This window comes from Cydia pomonella, chromosome 6 (assembly GCF_033807575.1).
Source record: "Cydia pomonella isolate Wapato2018A chromosome 6, ilCydPomo1, whole genome shotgun sequence".
In the NCBI taxonomy this organism is placed as follows: Eukaryota; Metazoa; Arthropoda; class Insecta; order Lepidoptera; family Tortricidae; genus Cydia; species Cydia pomonella.
Genome location: NC_084708.1, coordinates 24059136 through 24076445, shown reverse-complemented (window position 1 = coordinate 24076445; position 17310 = coordinate 24059136). Strand labels below are relative to the sequence as shown.

At 37.8% G+C, this 17310-nt stretch overlaps 2 protein-coding genes across 4 annotated transcripts in view; one reads left to right on the top strand and one right to left on the bottom strand.

The window, feature by feature from the left end:
* Positions 1 to 17310, top strand: part of LOC133519349 (proteasome inhibitor PI31 subunit) — a 495710-nt gene that overhangs the window by 174175 nt on the left and 304225 nt on the right. The window lies entirely within an intron of this gene.
* LOC133519337 (protein eiger-like) overlaps positions 1 to 17310 on the bottom strand; it is a 142412-nt gene that overhangs the window by 10207 nt on the left and 114895 nt on the right. The window contains exons 2-5 of the mRNA XM_061853373.1: positions 17108 to 17272; positions 15465 to 15609; positions 12002 to 12101; positions 4694 to 4790 (exon numbers count right to left, since the gene is read on the bottom strand). Of these exons, the coding sequence (XP_061709357.1) occupies positions 4694 to 4790; positions 12002 to 12101; positions 15465 to 15609; positions 17108 to 17272 (507 nt within the window). The remainder of the gene's footprint in view (positions 1 to 4693; positions 4791 to 12001; positions 12102 to 15464; positions 15610 to 17107; positions 17273 to 17310) is intronic.

Sequence of the window (17310 nt, the reverse complement as noted above, 5' to 3'; positions counted from 1 at the left end):
TTTAAAAATTCTCGTGCAATATACAGCAGGGCTAAGATGGTTAGCTATTTTTATTATTATTTCCTTTATTTATTTTTGGTCTTAGGCTAGGTTATTTATAATATGAATATAAAAGTAAAATATAAAAACACTTACAAAACAATACAAAATATATATAAACACATTATAAAAAACCTAACCTAGGGTGCCGCCAGCAGCGGGGCAGGGCCCAAGCTGCCGGTGGTCAGGGCCGCAGAGAGAGGAACCGGCGGACTATCCGCGCCGTGTCCAAGATCACCGCCTTCTGCATCTGACCCTTGATCCAACCACCTAGCGAGAGTCTCTCAAGGTGTTGGTCGAGACTCTTCGCTATGAGACCATTCGCTGAAACGACTATCGGGACAATGATCGTCGAATCAACATCCCACATGGCGTTTATCTCGTGAGCCAAGTCTAGGTACTTACTGGACTTGTCCTTCTCGGCTTTCATGAGATTCTCATCATGGGGGATGGTGATGTCGACGAGCACGGCCCGGCGTTGCAATCGATCTATTATCACGATGTCAGGCTTATTGGCTACAATAGTCCTGTCAGTGATAATAGATCGATCCCAATAGAGCGTGGCACGACCATTTTCGAGAACTCGCGCAGGTGAGTACTTGTAGTACGGTACTTCGCGGCCCACAAGGCCGTATAGAAGAGCAAGTTGCTGGTGAATAATCCTGGCTACGAGATTATGTCTGTGCAAGTACTCGCCGTTAGCAAGATGAGAACAACCGGAAATTATATTGTGTTTGAAATACATTAAAATTAAAATTACTTATATACATTCTTTGCTTAAACTAATATACTATCAAATTACTATAATTTTTACAATACATTTAACCTATTACATATCATGTCTTAAATTCTTATGACTAACTAATTGTATCACACACAAAGATATCGTCAATACTATAGAAGCATCCTCTCAATAAAAAGGCTCTTAATTTTCTATTAAATACCTTATAATTTGTGATACATTTTAAATCAGGGGGCAGTTTGTTGAAAATTATTACTGCCTGATGTTTTGTGCTATGCTGGGCAACTTTGAGTTTCGGGAAAAAACTTCGTGTTAAGTTTTTAGTTCGCGTTTGTAGGCGCAAATTTTGTTCTTCGATAGATTCATATTTTATAATATTTTTAACTAAATCAGTAAGCAACACTAGTACATACAAGCAAGGAACTGTTAGAATGCCCAATTCCAGGAAGTGTTCTCTGCATGATATCCATTGAGGAATGCGCACAATAGTACGGATAGCCCTTTTTTGAACAACCAAGGCTTTGTCAAGGTTATACTTAAAGCTATTTCCCCAGAGCCTTACACTGTACCTAAGTTTAGATTCCACTAACGCATAGTATATGACTTTAAGTTGTTCCACAGTGAGTTCCTCTCTCAGGCTCCTCAGAGCATAACAGGCTGAGGAAATTGAATGCTCAACGGCATTTAACTCCTCTTTCCATTTCAGACCTGCATCAATGCGAACACCAAGAAATTTGACACTATCAACTACATCTATCATAACATTATTTAAAACTACATTAAGTTTGTCGGCTTTCTTAGAATTGGATTTAAATAACATAATTTGCGTCTTTATCATTTGTCACCATGGCTCTCACGTTCTAACACGTATGTAAGAAAGCGTAAAAGTGACGGGAATAGTGACAAGTGATAAAAATGGAACCATGATGCCACCGCTGTACCGCCTACCGGCCAATAATATAACACCTCCATGTTTAACGGTAGATTTTTTTTCTTATTTTTGTACCTAAGTGATTTTCACGGTTTCCATTTCCACTTCACTACTTTAGGTATTCTAATAGTAGTAATATGTATGTATGTATGTATATACTTTATTGTACATAGAAATAAAAACACGAAAAACACAGTTACAGAGTAAATTAAATACAACAAAGGCGAACTTATCCCTGCAAACCAAACTAACTAGCTGCTTAGTAATTTATGCAAGCCATGAGAAAAATTGGTCTCATATAATGGTTTTTTTCATAGAGGTTTTTTTGTTTTAATATACACCGTGGACCCATATAACCCAACAGATTTTAAAGGTGTTAAATTATTCTTGAACTTGACTAAAATGTCATACAAAGTTTTCTGAAAAAAAAAAAATTCTTATTCATTGCAATGTTTTTTCCCGCCAAGAAGTTAAAAGTAATAACGTGTCACACATGCACACAATTTTTATTTATCGAATTTGAAGAAAAATCATGTAATTTTTTTGCTTCATATAACCTTAGGAGGGCATGGTTAAAATCTGTCCGGTTATATGGGCCCACGATGTCGGGTTATATAGTCAACTTATTTTTTATTAGAGCTTTTTTAGTAATATGCTGAGTTTCCTATTGTAATTCACAGTATTTGATTGCAGTATTCATCATTTCTATAAATTGACTAGTAAAATATGCAATCTATAAACTAACCTATATTGTTTACTCTATACATGTATTTATTATTTCATCGATTCCATATTTGTAATTTTTTTTTTTTTTTTTTGTAAAAATGGACATGTAAAAGTGCCCCTGTGGCCTATTTGCTGAATAAATGTTTGATGTTGATGTTGATATATTCATATACTGGTAAAAAAATCAGAATGTAAAATAAAGAACTACTGTATAACACATTTTAGGTATGGGGAAACTTAGCTTTTATGTATTTTACTTGAAAGTCCGATCCCTGCTCTTATTAAATGACAAGGGTCAGAATCAGAATACATTTTTAAAATTTCCATTTCGTAAATTTATGTAGGTACAGTCGACCTATTTTATTTCTGGGCAGGGGGAGGACACAAGAGCGTTCGGGCTTTCTCGCCTCCATTCGGTACAGCATTGCTCCGAGCAATTATTACTATTATTAGGGTTGGAACAACTTGACGTGCCTGCACAACCACAGATATATTAGATACATAAGATAATTAAATGAATTTTGATAACCCTAAACAGCCGAAAGGGAGAGTTCCATAGATTAGAAAGGAACAACATAATTCGGCCCTGAATCGCTGGCAAACTTCGGTTTTGTAGGAAGTTTCCTTTCTGTACGGTAGTACTGTTCAGTTTTCTGGGTCCGTTGTACAAGCATCAGCATAGAGTATGAAACACTTAGTTTGTGTACCTGCCTAAACAGGTCAAGTGTTCAAAATGAACTGAACACAAATTTATTGTCAAGAGCATTTTGAACAGCTTTCCCGCAGCTAGCCGATGTAGCACTTCTGCTGACTTTACTGAAAAATATATACCTAAATGTAGTACCTAGGTACAGAGTTCTCATTGTTTAACAAAAACGAAAAAATAAACGATATTTGATAGCCGATAGTCCGTAATCATATTAACCCAAACGCAGTACAGTTGAGCCGCTCGCGGCACAATAGTTGTGGGATCATATTACTAAGACTCCGTCCGTCCGTCCGTCCGTCCGTCCGTCTGTTTGTCTGTCTGTCTGTCTGTCTGTCTGTTTGTCCGTCCGTCCGTCCGCCCGTCCGCCCGCCAGTCGTCCGTCCGTCCGTCCGTCCGTGCGTCCGTCCGTCCGTCTGTCCGTCTGTCTGTCTGTCTGTCTGTCTGTCAAATACTAAAAATTACGGGGCCCTCGGTGGGCGAGTCCGACTTTTGACCTCTAGTCAGACTTCTATAGTTATTATATTACGTAATAATTACTGCTCGAAGTATTATGTAATGCTAGATATTACACTGACATCACAATACCTAACCTTGATGTTTGCGTTCATATGACGAGAGTAAAACCAATTGAAGGGGGTTAGTATGCGAGTTTGCCTGTTCTAACATATTTGCCGAGTTATATTACGCTCGCGCCGCCGGCATACTTCACTAATGAACGCTGGAATATACCCCGAGTTCAGTCAGAGCAATAACGATATAAACGGCCCAGGGGATCTAGCCAAATTAATCGTTGATATAAATAGTAGATTGTGTCACTAGAGAGCAAAATTACATATTTACGGCGAGAGCGTACATTAAATCTTGAGCGTAGTGAGGTATTTGTAGGGACATGGCGGTGACGCAATTTAGAGTCGGCATTTTCGGTATACAGTTCGATGGAGCATTTAGTCCAGTCAGTCGCTCAGCGCAAGGCGTACAGTGCGCACGTACTTAATTAACTAGTTCGATATCGCGGCGCCGCCTGGTCCTGGTCCCGTCTTTGTATTTAAATATATAATTAGTAACCTTCTGAGATTGTGTTTATGGAGTCAGAATAAGTCAGTATTAAAGTTAACCTTTGTTTACATCATTTCCCCATAAGGTCACCCAATACCTAAATATTCAAATGTTAACTCTGGAAATAATTTTGCTCCCATGTGACACACTGCTTTTCACATCACCTACGAGGAAATGATTTTTATAAAGACCTTTTTAATAAACTGTACTAGTGATACAAGCAGGATTCTCCGTGGTTAGGATGGAGCTATGAAAAATGTATTGTAAATGCAAAGTTATGTGAAAGTCAGCTTCTGCTCCGCTGGTATTCAAACCCCAAAAAAATATCTGAAGAAAACTAGCTGTAATTTCACAAATGTTCAATTATTTTTATGATAATGAATTCATTCCAACTTACGAGTAAAAAAAAATTATCTCAGGGCTTAGGCTCATGATCTATTTGCTTTGCTTCTGTGTTATTTAAACTAATCTTATAGTACTAGGTACTTACGTCATTACTGTTCCGTACAGTTCTCGAGACCGTGTGCTGGAAGTTGAACATCTTCGGCGAGTCCGAGCTCGAGTACTTCTTCATTTTACGACGGGGACTGGAAACAAAATAAATATTGCTCATTAACGTTTCATTTGTGTTGTGTGTGGTGGTCAAACATCGTGGGTTCGAACCTCGTTTGTGCTGTATATGTATTGTGACGATTTTTTAAAATGAATTAATATATATATATGCGTAAAAATAGTCCAGGATCCTTGGAGGAAAAAAAGTGTTTTTTACACTTATAACACCCACGAATAATCGGACCTACTTATTTCGAGCACCTACCTGCCGAGATAAGAAACGAGCAATGCGACGAAATATTTAGACGTAAATTGAGAAACCTTTTGTTGGAAAACCCTGTGTACTCAGTAAATGAGTTCATGGAATTGACATTTTGATTCAGAAATTGTTTTATTCTTATTGTTTTTATTTATTGACATTGTTTTCTTTATCATACAGATGATCCTTATTGGGAGATACTTTTTCATTGTTTTTTTATATTGTTGTGTGTTGACGATTCTTATTGGGAGATATTATTTGTGTTCTTTTATTAATTTATCGTTTTTATTTTTATTGTTCTCGTATTTTCGTAAGTTTTGACATTGTACATTTATATTTTGGATTTTGTAAGTATTTACCTACTTACTGTTATTCTAATTGTATTGACAATCCTTATTGGAGCTATAATTTTATTTCATTAGTACTGTTATTATTTTCATTTTTATTTTATTTTGACGATCATGATAGAATTTCTTATATTTTTGACATCAATGCAAATTTATTATGTAATTGTCTTTCATGAAATAAATCATCTAATCTAATCTAATCTATCAAATACTCAGGTCTACTGTTCCTTGGAGCTGTGAAACAACCAAACTTCTAAGCCAACGCAATCAAAGATACAGCCGTTTATGCCACAAATTTCCGCAAATTTTCGACACTCTCGAGGGAATCAAAACCAACAGGGTACTTCCCGTGAACTTAGCATCTTGAAGTTTGGTACGAAGTAACGTAAAGTAAAAATAAAGGAAAAATTTCGAAAACCGTGAATGTTTAGTTACATCATATAATAATATACACATACAGGTTTGTACGGAACCCGCGGTGCGCGATTCCGACTCTCACGTGACCGGTTTTTTGTTTTATTGAATCGTTATTCATGATTTTGTGGTGCAATAAAGAATATTTACTTTACTTACTTACTTTGATAAAAAAGTTTATTACTTTATTCATACCACTTGAAATCTCACAAAAGCAAGAAATTAATCTTAACTTAGAAACTGCTTTTGAGACTAGCGCTCTTGAGCTCTAGTCTCAAAAGCACCTAGTTTCTATTAAGTATGAACTTCACACTTAAAACTTCAGAGAACTGCAATAAGAAAGGGTTTTAATTAAACGGTGTAGAAGTTTTAATTGTTCCTAGGGCCCTTATTATAACTTTAACTAAAATGGCGGAAAAAGCCAGGCGTTAGTTAAGGAGAGGGTGCACTAAGTGACTTAGAGAAAAACTTAGCGTAATTGTGGAAAACTGAATTTTTTAATAACTAATTAAATACTAGGTAAGCTAGGTCGTCGCCTGCAGGAGAGTCCCCCGCTCCAGGTCGTTTCTGGTGCAGAGGCCTAAGTAGGTTTAGTCTTATGTATAGTTCAGTTTTGTTATAATCGGACTTAGTTGTATTGAAAGTTGGAATGTTGAATATTAAACATTACTAAACTAATACTTAACCTAAATGTGGCATTATTTATGAAAAGGGACCTTATTGTCAATGGCGCTTAGCACTGCGTGCACTGCGTCGCGCAGCGTTGTATTTGTATCGGAGCATCGTTTATGACGGCGGAAACGCCATCGACAATAAGGTCCCTTTTCATAGATAACGTCACAAATAGCTTTATTTTTACAAGCTTTTATTTAACTTTGTTAGTATGTATGTAAGTTTGTTAGTTAGTGTGAGTCAAATCTTGAAAAGCTAAATTTGACCCATTTACCGATTTTCGATTGAGCTGAAAATTTGTATACGTACTCGTAAGTTGTGCCTTGAGCTGATCTGATGATGGAGATAGGAGGTGGCTATAGGAACTCTGTGATGATACAACGCCACCTAATTATGTTTGGGGTTTTTAGAATTGTCTCTCATTAGAAAAGCTTTTACCAAAAATGAAATGTTTACCACCCAACTATAGTCCAATACTGCAACTATGGTCCACAAGTAAAAGGAAATTAAGTATCTATACCAACGTTCCTTGTGGTTTACTCCTAGTTTTACCTTCCATTTATAAACATACTTTGCCGTAGAACTACAAAACTATAGTAAAATACACACCTGAAAGAGAAAAATTGAGTTTATTTGTGGACCATAGTTGGGAGCTTTGGACTATAGTTGGGTGGTTTTACGGTATTCCTACGATTTACCTAAGTATAAATTGCGAGACTCAAATCATATTTGGATTTGTCAAAATCATAAATATTTATTCGTCAGGTACCTATATATTTAAGGTAGGTGCCTACTTAATAATTTCATGTTACATTAAAGGTGTAAGTAAATAGTATGCTTACATTATGCAAAACGAGGGAATTTTTCCGCGTACATTTAAAAATGCACGGTTCCAGGCAAGTTTAATTATAAAACTGTACTTATAAGAAATCCTAAAAACGATTTTCACACAGTTGTACAACTTATTTCAATAATTTGTACAATTTTGTAAATAATGGACGTGTCCATCGTAATGGCCTTTAAGTATTTGCTTTATGCGTTAAAAATGGCGAATGTTTTTCTGCCGGAGGTGGAATCCATTATCGGAATTTTTCGTTCACACACATTTTTCAAATTATACTATAGAATTATAAATGTCTTCTCTTTGTGAAATAATAAACGAGAGAACAATCCTACCCGTATACTTAATTTAACCTCGTAAGACTTATGCATTATAATGTATCTACCAATCTAATTCGAACCTCCATAAGCCAAATACCAGCATGTCTTTTGTTTCATTGCTTACTCAAACAAACAAAATTCATCACAGTTCACTATAAAATAAGGTTCAAATTAAAATAGGAAAATTTTTGGTATGCCTTATGAAATTAAGCGTGTCAAATAGATGTCAACATTTCGTGCACATTTTTATTAAATTGTCGTTCGAATCGAGCACGCTTGCCCGCGGGCGTAAATCGCAATAACAAGGAATGTTTGTCTCTCTATCGCTCTTACCAATGCGAGAGAGAGAATGATAGAGAGGTACACGGACGAAACTAAAATTTTCGAGGTTCGCGATATCCCCCCTGCTTACCTGCGGGCGAAAATAGCAAACGAGGAATATTTGCCGGGATTAATGGGATACCCATTTGCGTAACAGCACTGAAAGCCTATTGGGATACTGGAAGGGATTTGGATTACCTAAGTCTGACATGTCGTTATCACCGATTTTGAGATATAATATGTTTCAAGCGATTTATTTATGTACCTAATTTTAAATCTTGCCTTCTAAGAAATACGGGTAGATTGACGGGTTGAATATTTAAAGTCACAAGCTGCAGTAAACATCATTATCCATTATATATTTAATTAATGTGTGTTACTAACTTTTTTACTATTGATTACGGTTCTCTTGTATGCTGGTGCGTGCAGCGTGGTTTTAATTAAAAAAAAAACCAGTAACCGACATTTGTTGTTGTTACTAACTTATTACTTATTAAAATTTACAGAAATTGTTTAATAGTGGACGTTCCATGAAATATAAAAACTGTAAGAATCTATTACTTTCATTCGGACGGACTGGTCTATGAATTTATTATATACATCTAAGGACGGGCCTTACGGGCACTAAGAATGGTTATTGCTGCTAGTTCAGACACACACACACAAATGCAAGCCAATTGTGCAGTCTAACGCAACTAGTTGCACCAATCGGGCGCGTGATGTGAACTCATCAACCAATCGCGTTGTGGCGTTAGACTGCACGATTGGCTCGAATTCGTGTGCGTGACAACGCTTTACTGACCCCATTCTTATTGCCCGTAAGGTCCGTACTTAGATATATTATGTCAATGATAAGAGTGTTTTATGTGATGTTGTTGTAATTTGATCCTGGCGGCCATAACGAAGAGCCTAGCCTTCTTACACAACATTGACAGTATCAATTCTCACGCCGCCACGATCCAATTAATACCTAAATTATATATAATAACAGCCTATATACGTCCCACTGCTGAGCACAGGCCTCTACTCATGCGCGAGAGGGTTTGGGCTATAGTCCCCACGGGCCACGCTGGCCCAATACGGGTTGTGGACTTCACATACATCTTTGAATTTCTTCGCGGATGTCTGCAGGTTGGTTATGATGTTTTCCTTCGCCAAAAAGCTAGTGGTAAATATCAAATGATACGTACATAAGTTCCGGAAAACTCATTGGTTTTTCGGAACTTATGGATTTGAACCCCCGACCTCCGGATTGAAAGTCGGATGTCAGATCCACTCGGCCACCACCGCATGCAATATTTAACGGGATGAACATATAGGTCATACTGAGCAACTTTTACTGTGGAACCAACCCAGAAATCGCAAAAATGGCTGGTTCATACATTTCGGCTCTCTGATCTTGACATTTTTCCATAGTAAAAGTAGGCAAGTGTGACCTATTTATTCAGCCCGTTAATTATTGCAGGTGAATAAATAAACAGCCTGTATACATGAGTAAATTTTATTACAATCCAACACGGAGTTTTAAAATGAAAACGGTACTCCGTTTGCATGGGAAGATGAAATTCAGCCGAGATTGCTGCGGACCCTTAATACATTTTTGACATCCGGATCACGATTCCAAAATCTCCCAATCACTTGAATGCAAAATAACTTTTCTCCGAAGAATCGAGGCCATCTAATGTTGTCTACTCATGTATTATTAGTCTATTGTCTATTGTGTCGGTCTAGAAGCTTCTATTTCTACGACGTATCTCCGTTGAACCACCGTGTCAGTTACGACGTTTGAATAAAGCAGTAATATTGTCCATTAAGTAAGGATAATGGTTGTATTATTGGTATATTGATGGCTTGTCAATAGGACACGAAAATGTTTTTTTGTCAGCCTATTTTAGTTCCCCACTGGGAAAAGGCCTCCCCTCAGTCCCCTTGTTTTCTCCACTCGATCCTGTCATTGGCATTCTCCCACCATTTTGGATAGAATGGCGCCATTAATCTTCAAACTAACAAATATCAATGAAAAATTAAACTTAAGTAAGCTCTTTGGCTATTGTTTATGGTAAAATGTTGCCAGCGTTTAAAAACTGATGGTAAATACTTATTTTTCAGGATTTATCTATACCATCCCATAACTGGTGCCCGTCCCATCATAGGGGCGTTTACTATAGATAGGTTAGGTTAGGTTTGTTTTATGGCAATCCTGAAAAGCTACACGTTTCTGAGAAAAAACAAATTATGGCTAACGAAAATTAGGACAAACTTATTATGACTTAAAACTTTATGGAAAACAATAGAGACTCTTTTCAAACTTCAAGTGGTATCATTCATGTTTGAGTTGTTTAAATTTCTATTTAATTTCAAATAATCAAATTTCAAATTAAATGACGTTATCGAGACATCGGGAGCCGACGACCTACCACTTCAAGGGTTAAAAGAATAAAATACACATTGATTACCTACCTATAGTTATGTGCTTCTAACATTGGCGACAATGTAGCAATTTGTCCAACTGTTTATATTGCAGCACTCATTGGCAATAAAGCGTCTGTCGGCAACAGGACTTGCGTGCATGCGTAATAATTGACACAATTGCTTCGTTATTGCTTATCAATATTCGTTTTACAATGACTTTGGAGGGCATCTGTTGTTATGTTCGTTAGTTGTGTTTTATTTCATATGATTGTATGATATAAACTAAGCTTATACTTCAGCATGTGCTACAAGTTTGTTTAAAATGCGGCGCCAGATTTGCGTGAGTGTTTTGTATAAAGATAAAGATATCTGTCAAGTCAGTGCGTCAGTAGAAAATAGCGCCAAATTTAAAAAATGTAGGCGCGAAGGATTCGTTCCATACAATATTTGAATTTCGCGTCTTTTTCTACTGACAAAGTTGTTTGACAGACTATAGTTTAACTTTATTCGATAAAACAAAATATTTTGATGAGGTGTGTGTTATAGGTTCGCGAGAGTGGTTTGGATATTTTACAATCTTTGTGAATTTGAATTATTTAGAGGTAGCTATGTGTTCCAACTCATCATCTACCGATCCAAGGAAGAGTTTTGCTCGAAGTCATGTCTCCACTGTTGTACGGGGTTAGTGGCACGGGGTCTAATTAGCAACTCGTCTATGGGGCAACTCGTCTAAGACGCAGATTGTCTAAATCGCAGCTCGTCTACATATCAACTCGCCTAAAAGCAACTGGTCTACACGATTTTTTAAGTAGCAGCTGGTCTAATTAGCTATTGGTCTATACAACAACTCGTTTAAATGGAGACTTGACGAAATCGCAACTGGTCAGCAAAAACTACGCGGAGAGGTGCAGCTCTGGCCATGGTGCCACTTCACACACCGAATTATTTCTAGATGTTCTAGACCATTCAAGTGTAAACCTTTGGCAAAAAAATCATTTGGCTCCCAGTGACATCACGGGGTTGCGTAATCCATCGCAGCCGCATGCTGATTTTTTTTTCTAGTTTATGATAATATTTTGTGCTGATAATCTTTGGATGCCAGATTTAAGGTAAATGTCTTGGGTCCTACGTTGCACCTGTATTAGGGCTTGTTGATGACGGGGGTCGTTGGCGTTCGAGTCAGGGAACACGCTTCGCTTGTCATGCACCGTGGGCTGCTCTCTCTCCTTCGGGGTCGTTAGTCATGTCAGTATACTCGTGCATGCATTGAGAAGACGTGTGATGTTACCTGTCTTCGGGCTTGGTGATGACGGCCTGGCGTTGGAGTCAGGAAACACGCTTCGCTTGTCACGCACCGCGGGCTCCTCTCTCTCCTTCAGGGTCATTAGTCATGTCAGTATGCATGCATTGAGACGACGTGTGAACGTTACCTGTCTTCTGGCTTGGTGATGACGGCTTGGCGTTAGAGTCAGGGAACACACTGCGCGAATACACGCATTGAGACAGCCTGTGACGTTACCTGTCTTCGGGCTTGGTGATGATGGCTTGGCGTTGGTGTCAAGGAACACGCTTCCCTTGTCACGCACCGCGGACTCCTTTCTCTCCTTCGGGGTTGTTAGTCATGTCAATAAACATGCATTGAGACAACGTGCGATATTACCTGTCTTCTGGTTTCGTGATGACGGCGTCGTTGGCGTTGGAGTCAGGGAACACACTGCGCTTGTCACGCACCGCGGACTCATCACTCTCCTTAGGCGCGCCTGTCCAAATATAAATTATTTAAAATAATATTTGCAATATCAAATAACATAATTTAAATGGGCCGGTTCATAATTGTAGCAATTAAAACAAAATAAAACCGGCCAAGAGCATGTCGTGCCACGCTCAGTGTAGGGTTCCGTAGTTACTCTTCCGTCACAATAAGCTAAACTGGAGCTTAAAGTATAGTAAATTGTTATCCAAGGGATGAAACGGTACCTTTCACCCGAATTAAACAAATAGGCAAATTTGCATAATCAGTACCTAATTAAAGTAAGTCTTTTTACTATGAAGGGAAAACTTTTTGCGATAACTCAAAAACAGCTAAACTGATCATGTCCGCTATAGTTTTCATTTAATGTCTTTCTTAAGCTCTACTTTCACGATTTTTTTCATATTTTTTGGACCTATGGTTCAAAAGTTATCTTTCGGAGCGATTATCTCCGAATATATTCACTTTATCAAAAAATGTTTCTTGAAAACCCTTATTAGTTTTGAAAGACCTTTCCGACGATACCCCACACTCTAGGGTTGAAGAAAAAAAAAATTTCACCCCCACTTTACGTGTAGGGGAGGTACCCTAAAAAAAATATTTTTTTACATTTTATTGTATGACTATGTTGGCTTTATTGATTTATATATCCATGCCGAATTTCAGCTTTCTAGCACTAACGACCACGGAGCAAAGCCTCGGACAGACAGACAGACGGACATGGCGAAACTATAAGGGTTCCTAGTTGACTACGGAACCCTAAAAAGGAGTGTACAGATTTTTAAAGGGTCGGCAACGCACATGAAACACACCTGTAGTTGCAGGCGTCCATAGGCTATGGTAACTGCTTACCATCAGGCGGGCCGTATGCTTGTTTGCCACCGTCGTGGTATTAATTTTTTTTTATTTATTTACAGTAAAAATAAATAAGCCAAACACATAGCCGAAATATTTTTTCTGTTCTTGCGGAGAGCGTTTACTTTCGGTACTGCGCTGCGCTGCGCTGCGCTGCGCTAACAAAGTTGCCACTTTCCTCTCCGTCGAACAAAAAAATTATATACACATCTCGGCCAGTAAAAAAAAAAGCCACAGATCACATGTTTGCTGATTCATGTGATCTAAGACAGTTCTTACTTTACCTACTACCGTTTTGTAACAGGTAACACATATAGTAAACGCTCCTATGATGGGACTGGCACCAGTAATGGGATGGTATAGAAAAATCCTGTAAAACAAGTATTTATCATCAGTTTTTAAACTTTGACAATAATTTACCATAAACAAGAGCTAAAGTGCTGCTTAGATAAAGCTTATTTTTTTTCTTTGATATTTGTTTTAAAATTAATAAATCACCAGAAATCCCATGACTGGTGTCGATTTCCAAGTAAATAAATAAACATCATAGGGACATTCTTACACAAATTGACTAAGTCCCACGGTAAGCCAAGAAGGCTTGTGTTATGGGACTCAGACAACGATATATATAATATACAAATACTTAAATACACATACATCTGTATTCATCACACAAATAATGCCGTTACCGGGATTCGGACCCAGGACCATCGGCTTCATAGGCAAGGTCACTAACCACAAGGCCAGACCGGTCGTCAACACAAGTGTCTATGAAATATCAAAAATACTCCAAGTTTTCTCTTAAATGTGCCATGATTGGTGTCGTTAAAATAGTGGACGTAGTACGCAAGTCCTACTAGCTTTTTGTGTAAGTACTTAAAAACGTATTTTGTTTCTGTTATGCAAACATTTCTTTCAGTAGGTATCTACAATGTCAGAAATGTCACTTATTATCGTCAAAATATAAAATCCTCCCCGAATAGAAAATATAATTGTCTTAATAGTGAAATTTAGGCTTCGTTTAAGACAAAAATACACAAAACTGCATTATCTATGTTATTCTTTTTAGCATAGACCTCGGAAGTTCTTCTAAAATCATACTTTATGTATGTTTAATAATAATAATAAAATATATTTATTAAATATGAAATAGAGTAAAGGCAACATAGATTTACTTAATATAACTACAAACAATAGGTAAATAAACAACTGAAGTCATAATATGCCTCATGGCATTAAGTCCGCCTTTTGTACTATAAGGTTTTCTTTTGTGCAATAAAGATTAAATAAATAAATAATAAGTCAAAATTTGTTTGATTCTCCTAACTGAATATCTCCCAAAGTTCTCAACCCATAACGAAGCATTCCAAAAGTTTGGCTGCGCAGTATAATTGGAATCCTGTGTCTGTAACTTTATTGTGCCTTGGAATTTGGAATTCATCTTTGACTAGAGCACTCCCTTTTCAAATTAACTACAGTATAACAGGACGGGAAACTTGGTTTAATTATATGAGAAGGTACGGGGATCATGTGGGAGTGTATCTGAAAAGGTCTCCCAAGTTATGAGCATACCCCGCACAGATGGGGGCAATTATGGTTTGATAATAGTGCCAAGGCAAAGGAAAGTTGAAAACCAAGGCAGATATAACTGCATTATTATTTATTTAATTTGCACACATATCTGCTTGATTTTCCACTTTCATTTGCCTTTGCACTATTGTTAAACCCTAAATTGCCCCTGTCAGTCCGGAGTAGGTATGTATGTTTATATATAAATTAGTCGACCCTCACCTATCACGAGTTATGAGAAATTCCTCCGTCACACTAGCCAGCTGATATAGGTACCAAATACTTATGGTATGGGTGATGAGAGTAGACCACAATTAAACTCGCCAGTCACTCCGAGAAGACAACATGTGTAACTATATCAAACCTCTTGCAAGGTATTACAATATTTGACGCTGTCAAACTGCGTAAAGTACCTACAGTGGAGTCACTCGCGGCACCATTCCCGTGGGTTCATTTTTGAGCTCTAGCCACATTTCCATAGATATTCTAAGGCCCTCTATACACGGAGTGTAAGCGTCAGCGTATCGTAAAAACGTTACGAGTACGAGACGCGTAGAGTTCTAGGCACCAAGTGTCGCGTAAGCGTAATCGTTTTATAAGTGAAATCTCATTATTTGAAATCATGGCATCGCTGGCGTCAGATATCTTCGGCGGATGTATCGACGATCTTACTTCTCGTCAGATGAAGAAGATTTAATATTGTTTGATTATGTCAGAAGTTTTTTTTTTTACTCCTGTATTACGCTTGTCGTAATGACGACAGAAATTTCATACGCTACGCTACGACGACGCTTCGTCTGCGGACTTGTTTGAAGTTGTTCGTGCTCGTAGCGCTCTCGTTCTACGCGCGTATTACGATACGCTTACGCGTCTCTTACGCTTACGCTCCGTGTACTAAGGGCCTAAGTAGTTCGTTGGCTTAAAATCGTATATTGTTTAATTTGTTTACCTGTCACTTGTGAGTCGAGTCCATTCAGCATTCGGTGAATCTGGTGAATGTTGGACGGATGGTCGGAAGCCCGCTTCTGACCCTGCGTGACAACTGACCCCAGCAATTCTTCCTGTTTCAGGTGCACCATGTTTGTGCGGCCGTTCTGTAAAAAATAAAAGTAATTGTAAAGATTAGACAGTTTTTCATTTGAAGTATGGTACCTACTCTTAACCGTAAAAATCCGTTTTAAGTGAAAACGCGTTTTTCCCAGTTAGAAATAGTGTTCCGTATCGCATCAGTGAAAACGTGTTTTCACTAGTCAAAACTGGTTTTCCGAAACGCCTTAGTGATAAATGTAAATTTTCATGCCTTTACAAATTCAAGTCTTATTAATACGAGGTCTAAAAAGAGATATTGTGAACAGTTCACGACCTCGTATGTTGAACGCAAGGAAACATACACGTGCGTTTCCTCGTGTAAGTAAGTAATGTTATCTGGGGTACATTGAGGAAAATCTGCTCGCGGCACATCACATGACAACACACGCGTGTTTAATATTAATAATGTATGGTTGAGATTGTGGTCGGAGTTATGGCTGTGAATGTTATTGTCGTATTACTATGTATAGTTTCAAAATATTTGTTGAATTCGCGAATTTAAAATATCTTATCTTACAATTCGTATATTTTGAATGATTCTAACCATTACTATAATTTTAATTAACTCGTTACTGTATAAGAATAAAGTAATAATTGATTAAGCCCTTGAATTTTATATTTAGCTATCAAATCTAAAAATAGCGAATTCCAAAGGGTCGTAATTGCGGTATGACGTCATTACTACGGCTAAAAAGCTAAAAGAGTATTATATTGAATAAAAAGTGCCCGCCAAGAAGTTTACACTTTTTCGCGATTTTCTTAGAAATTAATGAAAAAAAAATTACATACAGGGAGCATGTTTACCGAAATTGTTTTCGATTTAGCCCACTTCACAAATTTTGAAATGTTGTCAATAGTTTTAAGTAACATACTGTACAGTTTATGTATTCGATTATAATAAGTTATACAACAAGAGTTCTTTCCTTCGTATTCTTCCTAATTTCTTGCTACGTACATTACGTACAAGGTGGAAAGCCTTAAGTGGCCTTAAGCTTGAGTGTTGTAGGAAGGATTATCGGGAAAACGTCAATGCCTTAGGCCTTAGTAGTGGGACCACCGCATTCTTGAGCCGGGCATTAGCGAATATTATTCGAAAATCAGTTTCGCTCTCTATTTCTCTTATTTATTCAAGATACTTCGATTTTTGATGTTTGCTCTTTGAAGGTTTTTTTATACCACGTTAGTGGCAAACAAGCATACGGCCCGCATGACTGTAAGCAGTTATCATAGCCTATGTACAGTCAACCAATTTGAATCCTAGGCCACTATAGAACCTTGTCGCTTTAACTACTCTATACATGACATGCATCACTCAATAAGCACTGTCGTAGAAGTCATTATATGACATGGTTCTATAGTGGCCTAGGAATCAAATTGGTTGACCGTACGCTTGCAACTGCAGGGGTGCTACATGCGCGCTGCCAGCCCTTTAAAAACCTGTACACTCCTTTTTTGAAGAACAGGGGTTACAGGGTGAAAAAAAAACTTAAATGACAGTATTACCTTAGGCCTCCTGTCGTAGTCCTCGTACCAGTAGCCGCTCTCCTCGTCCTCGTAGTCCTCGTCGTCGTCCATGTCATCGGTCTCGTCCTCCAGCACGGTGACTTCTTTCAGTTTGCCCATGGCCGAGTCTTTGGACACGGGGCTTTCCTCTCCGTCGGCGTAAATCTGAAACAATTAGAAACACATTTTTAATTGACCAATGA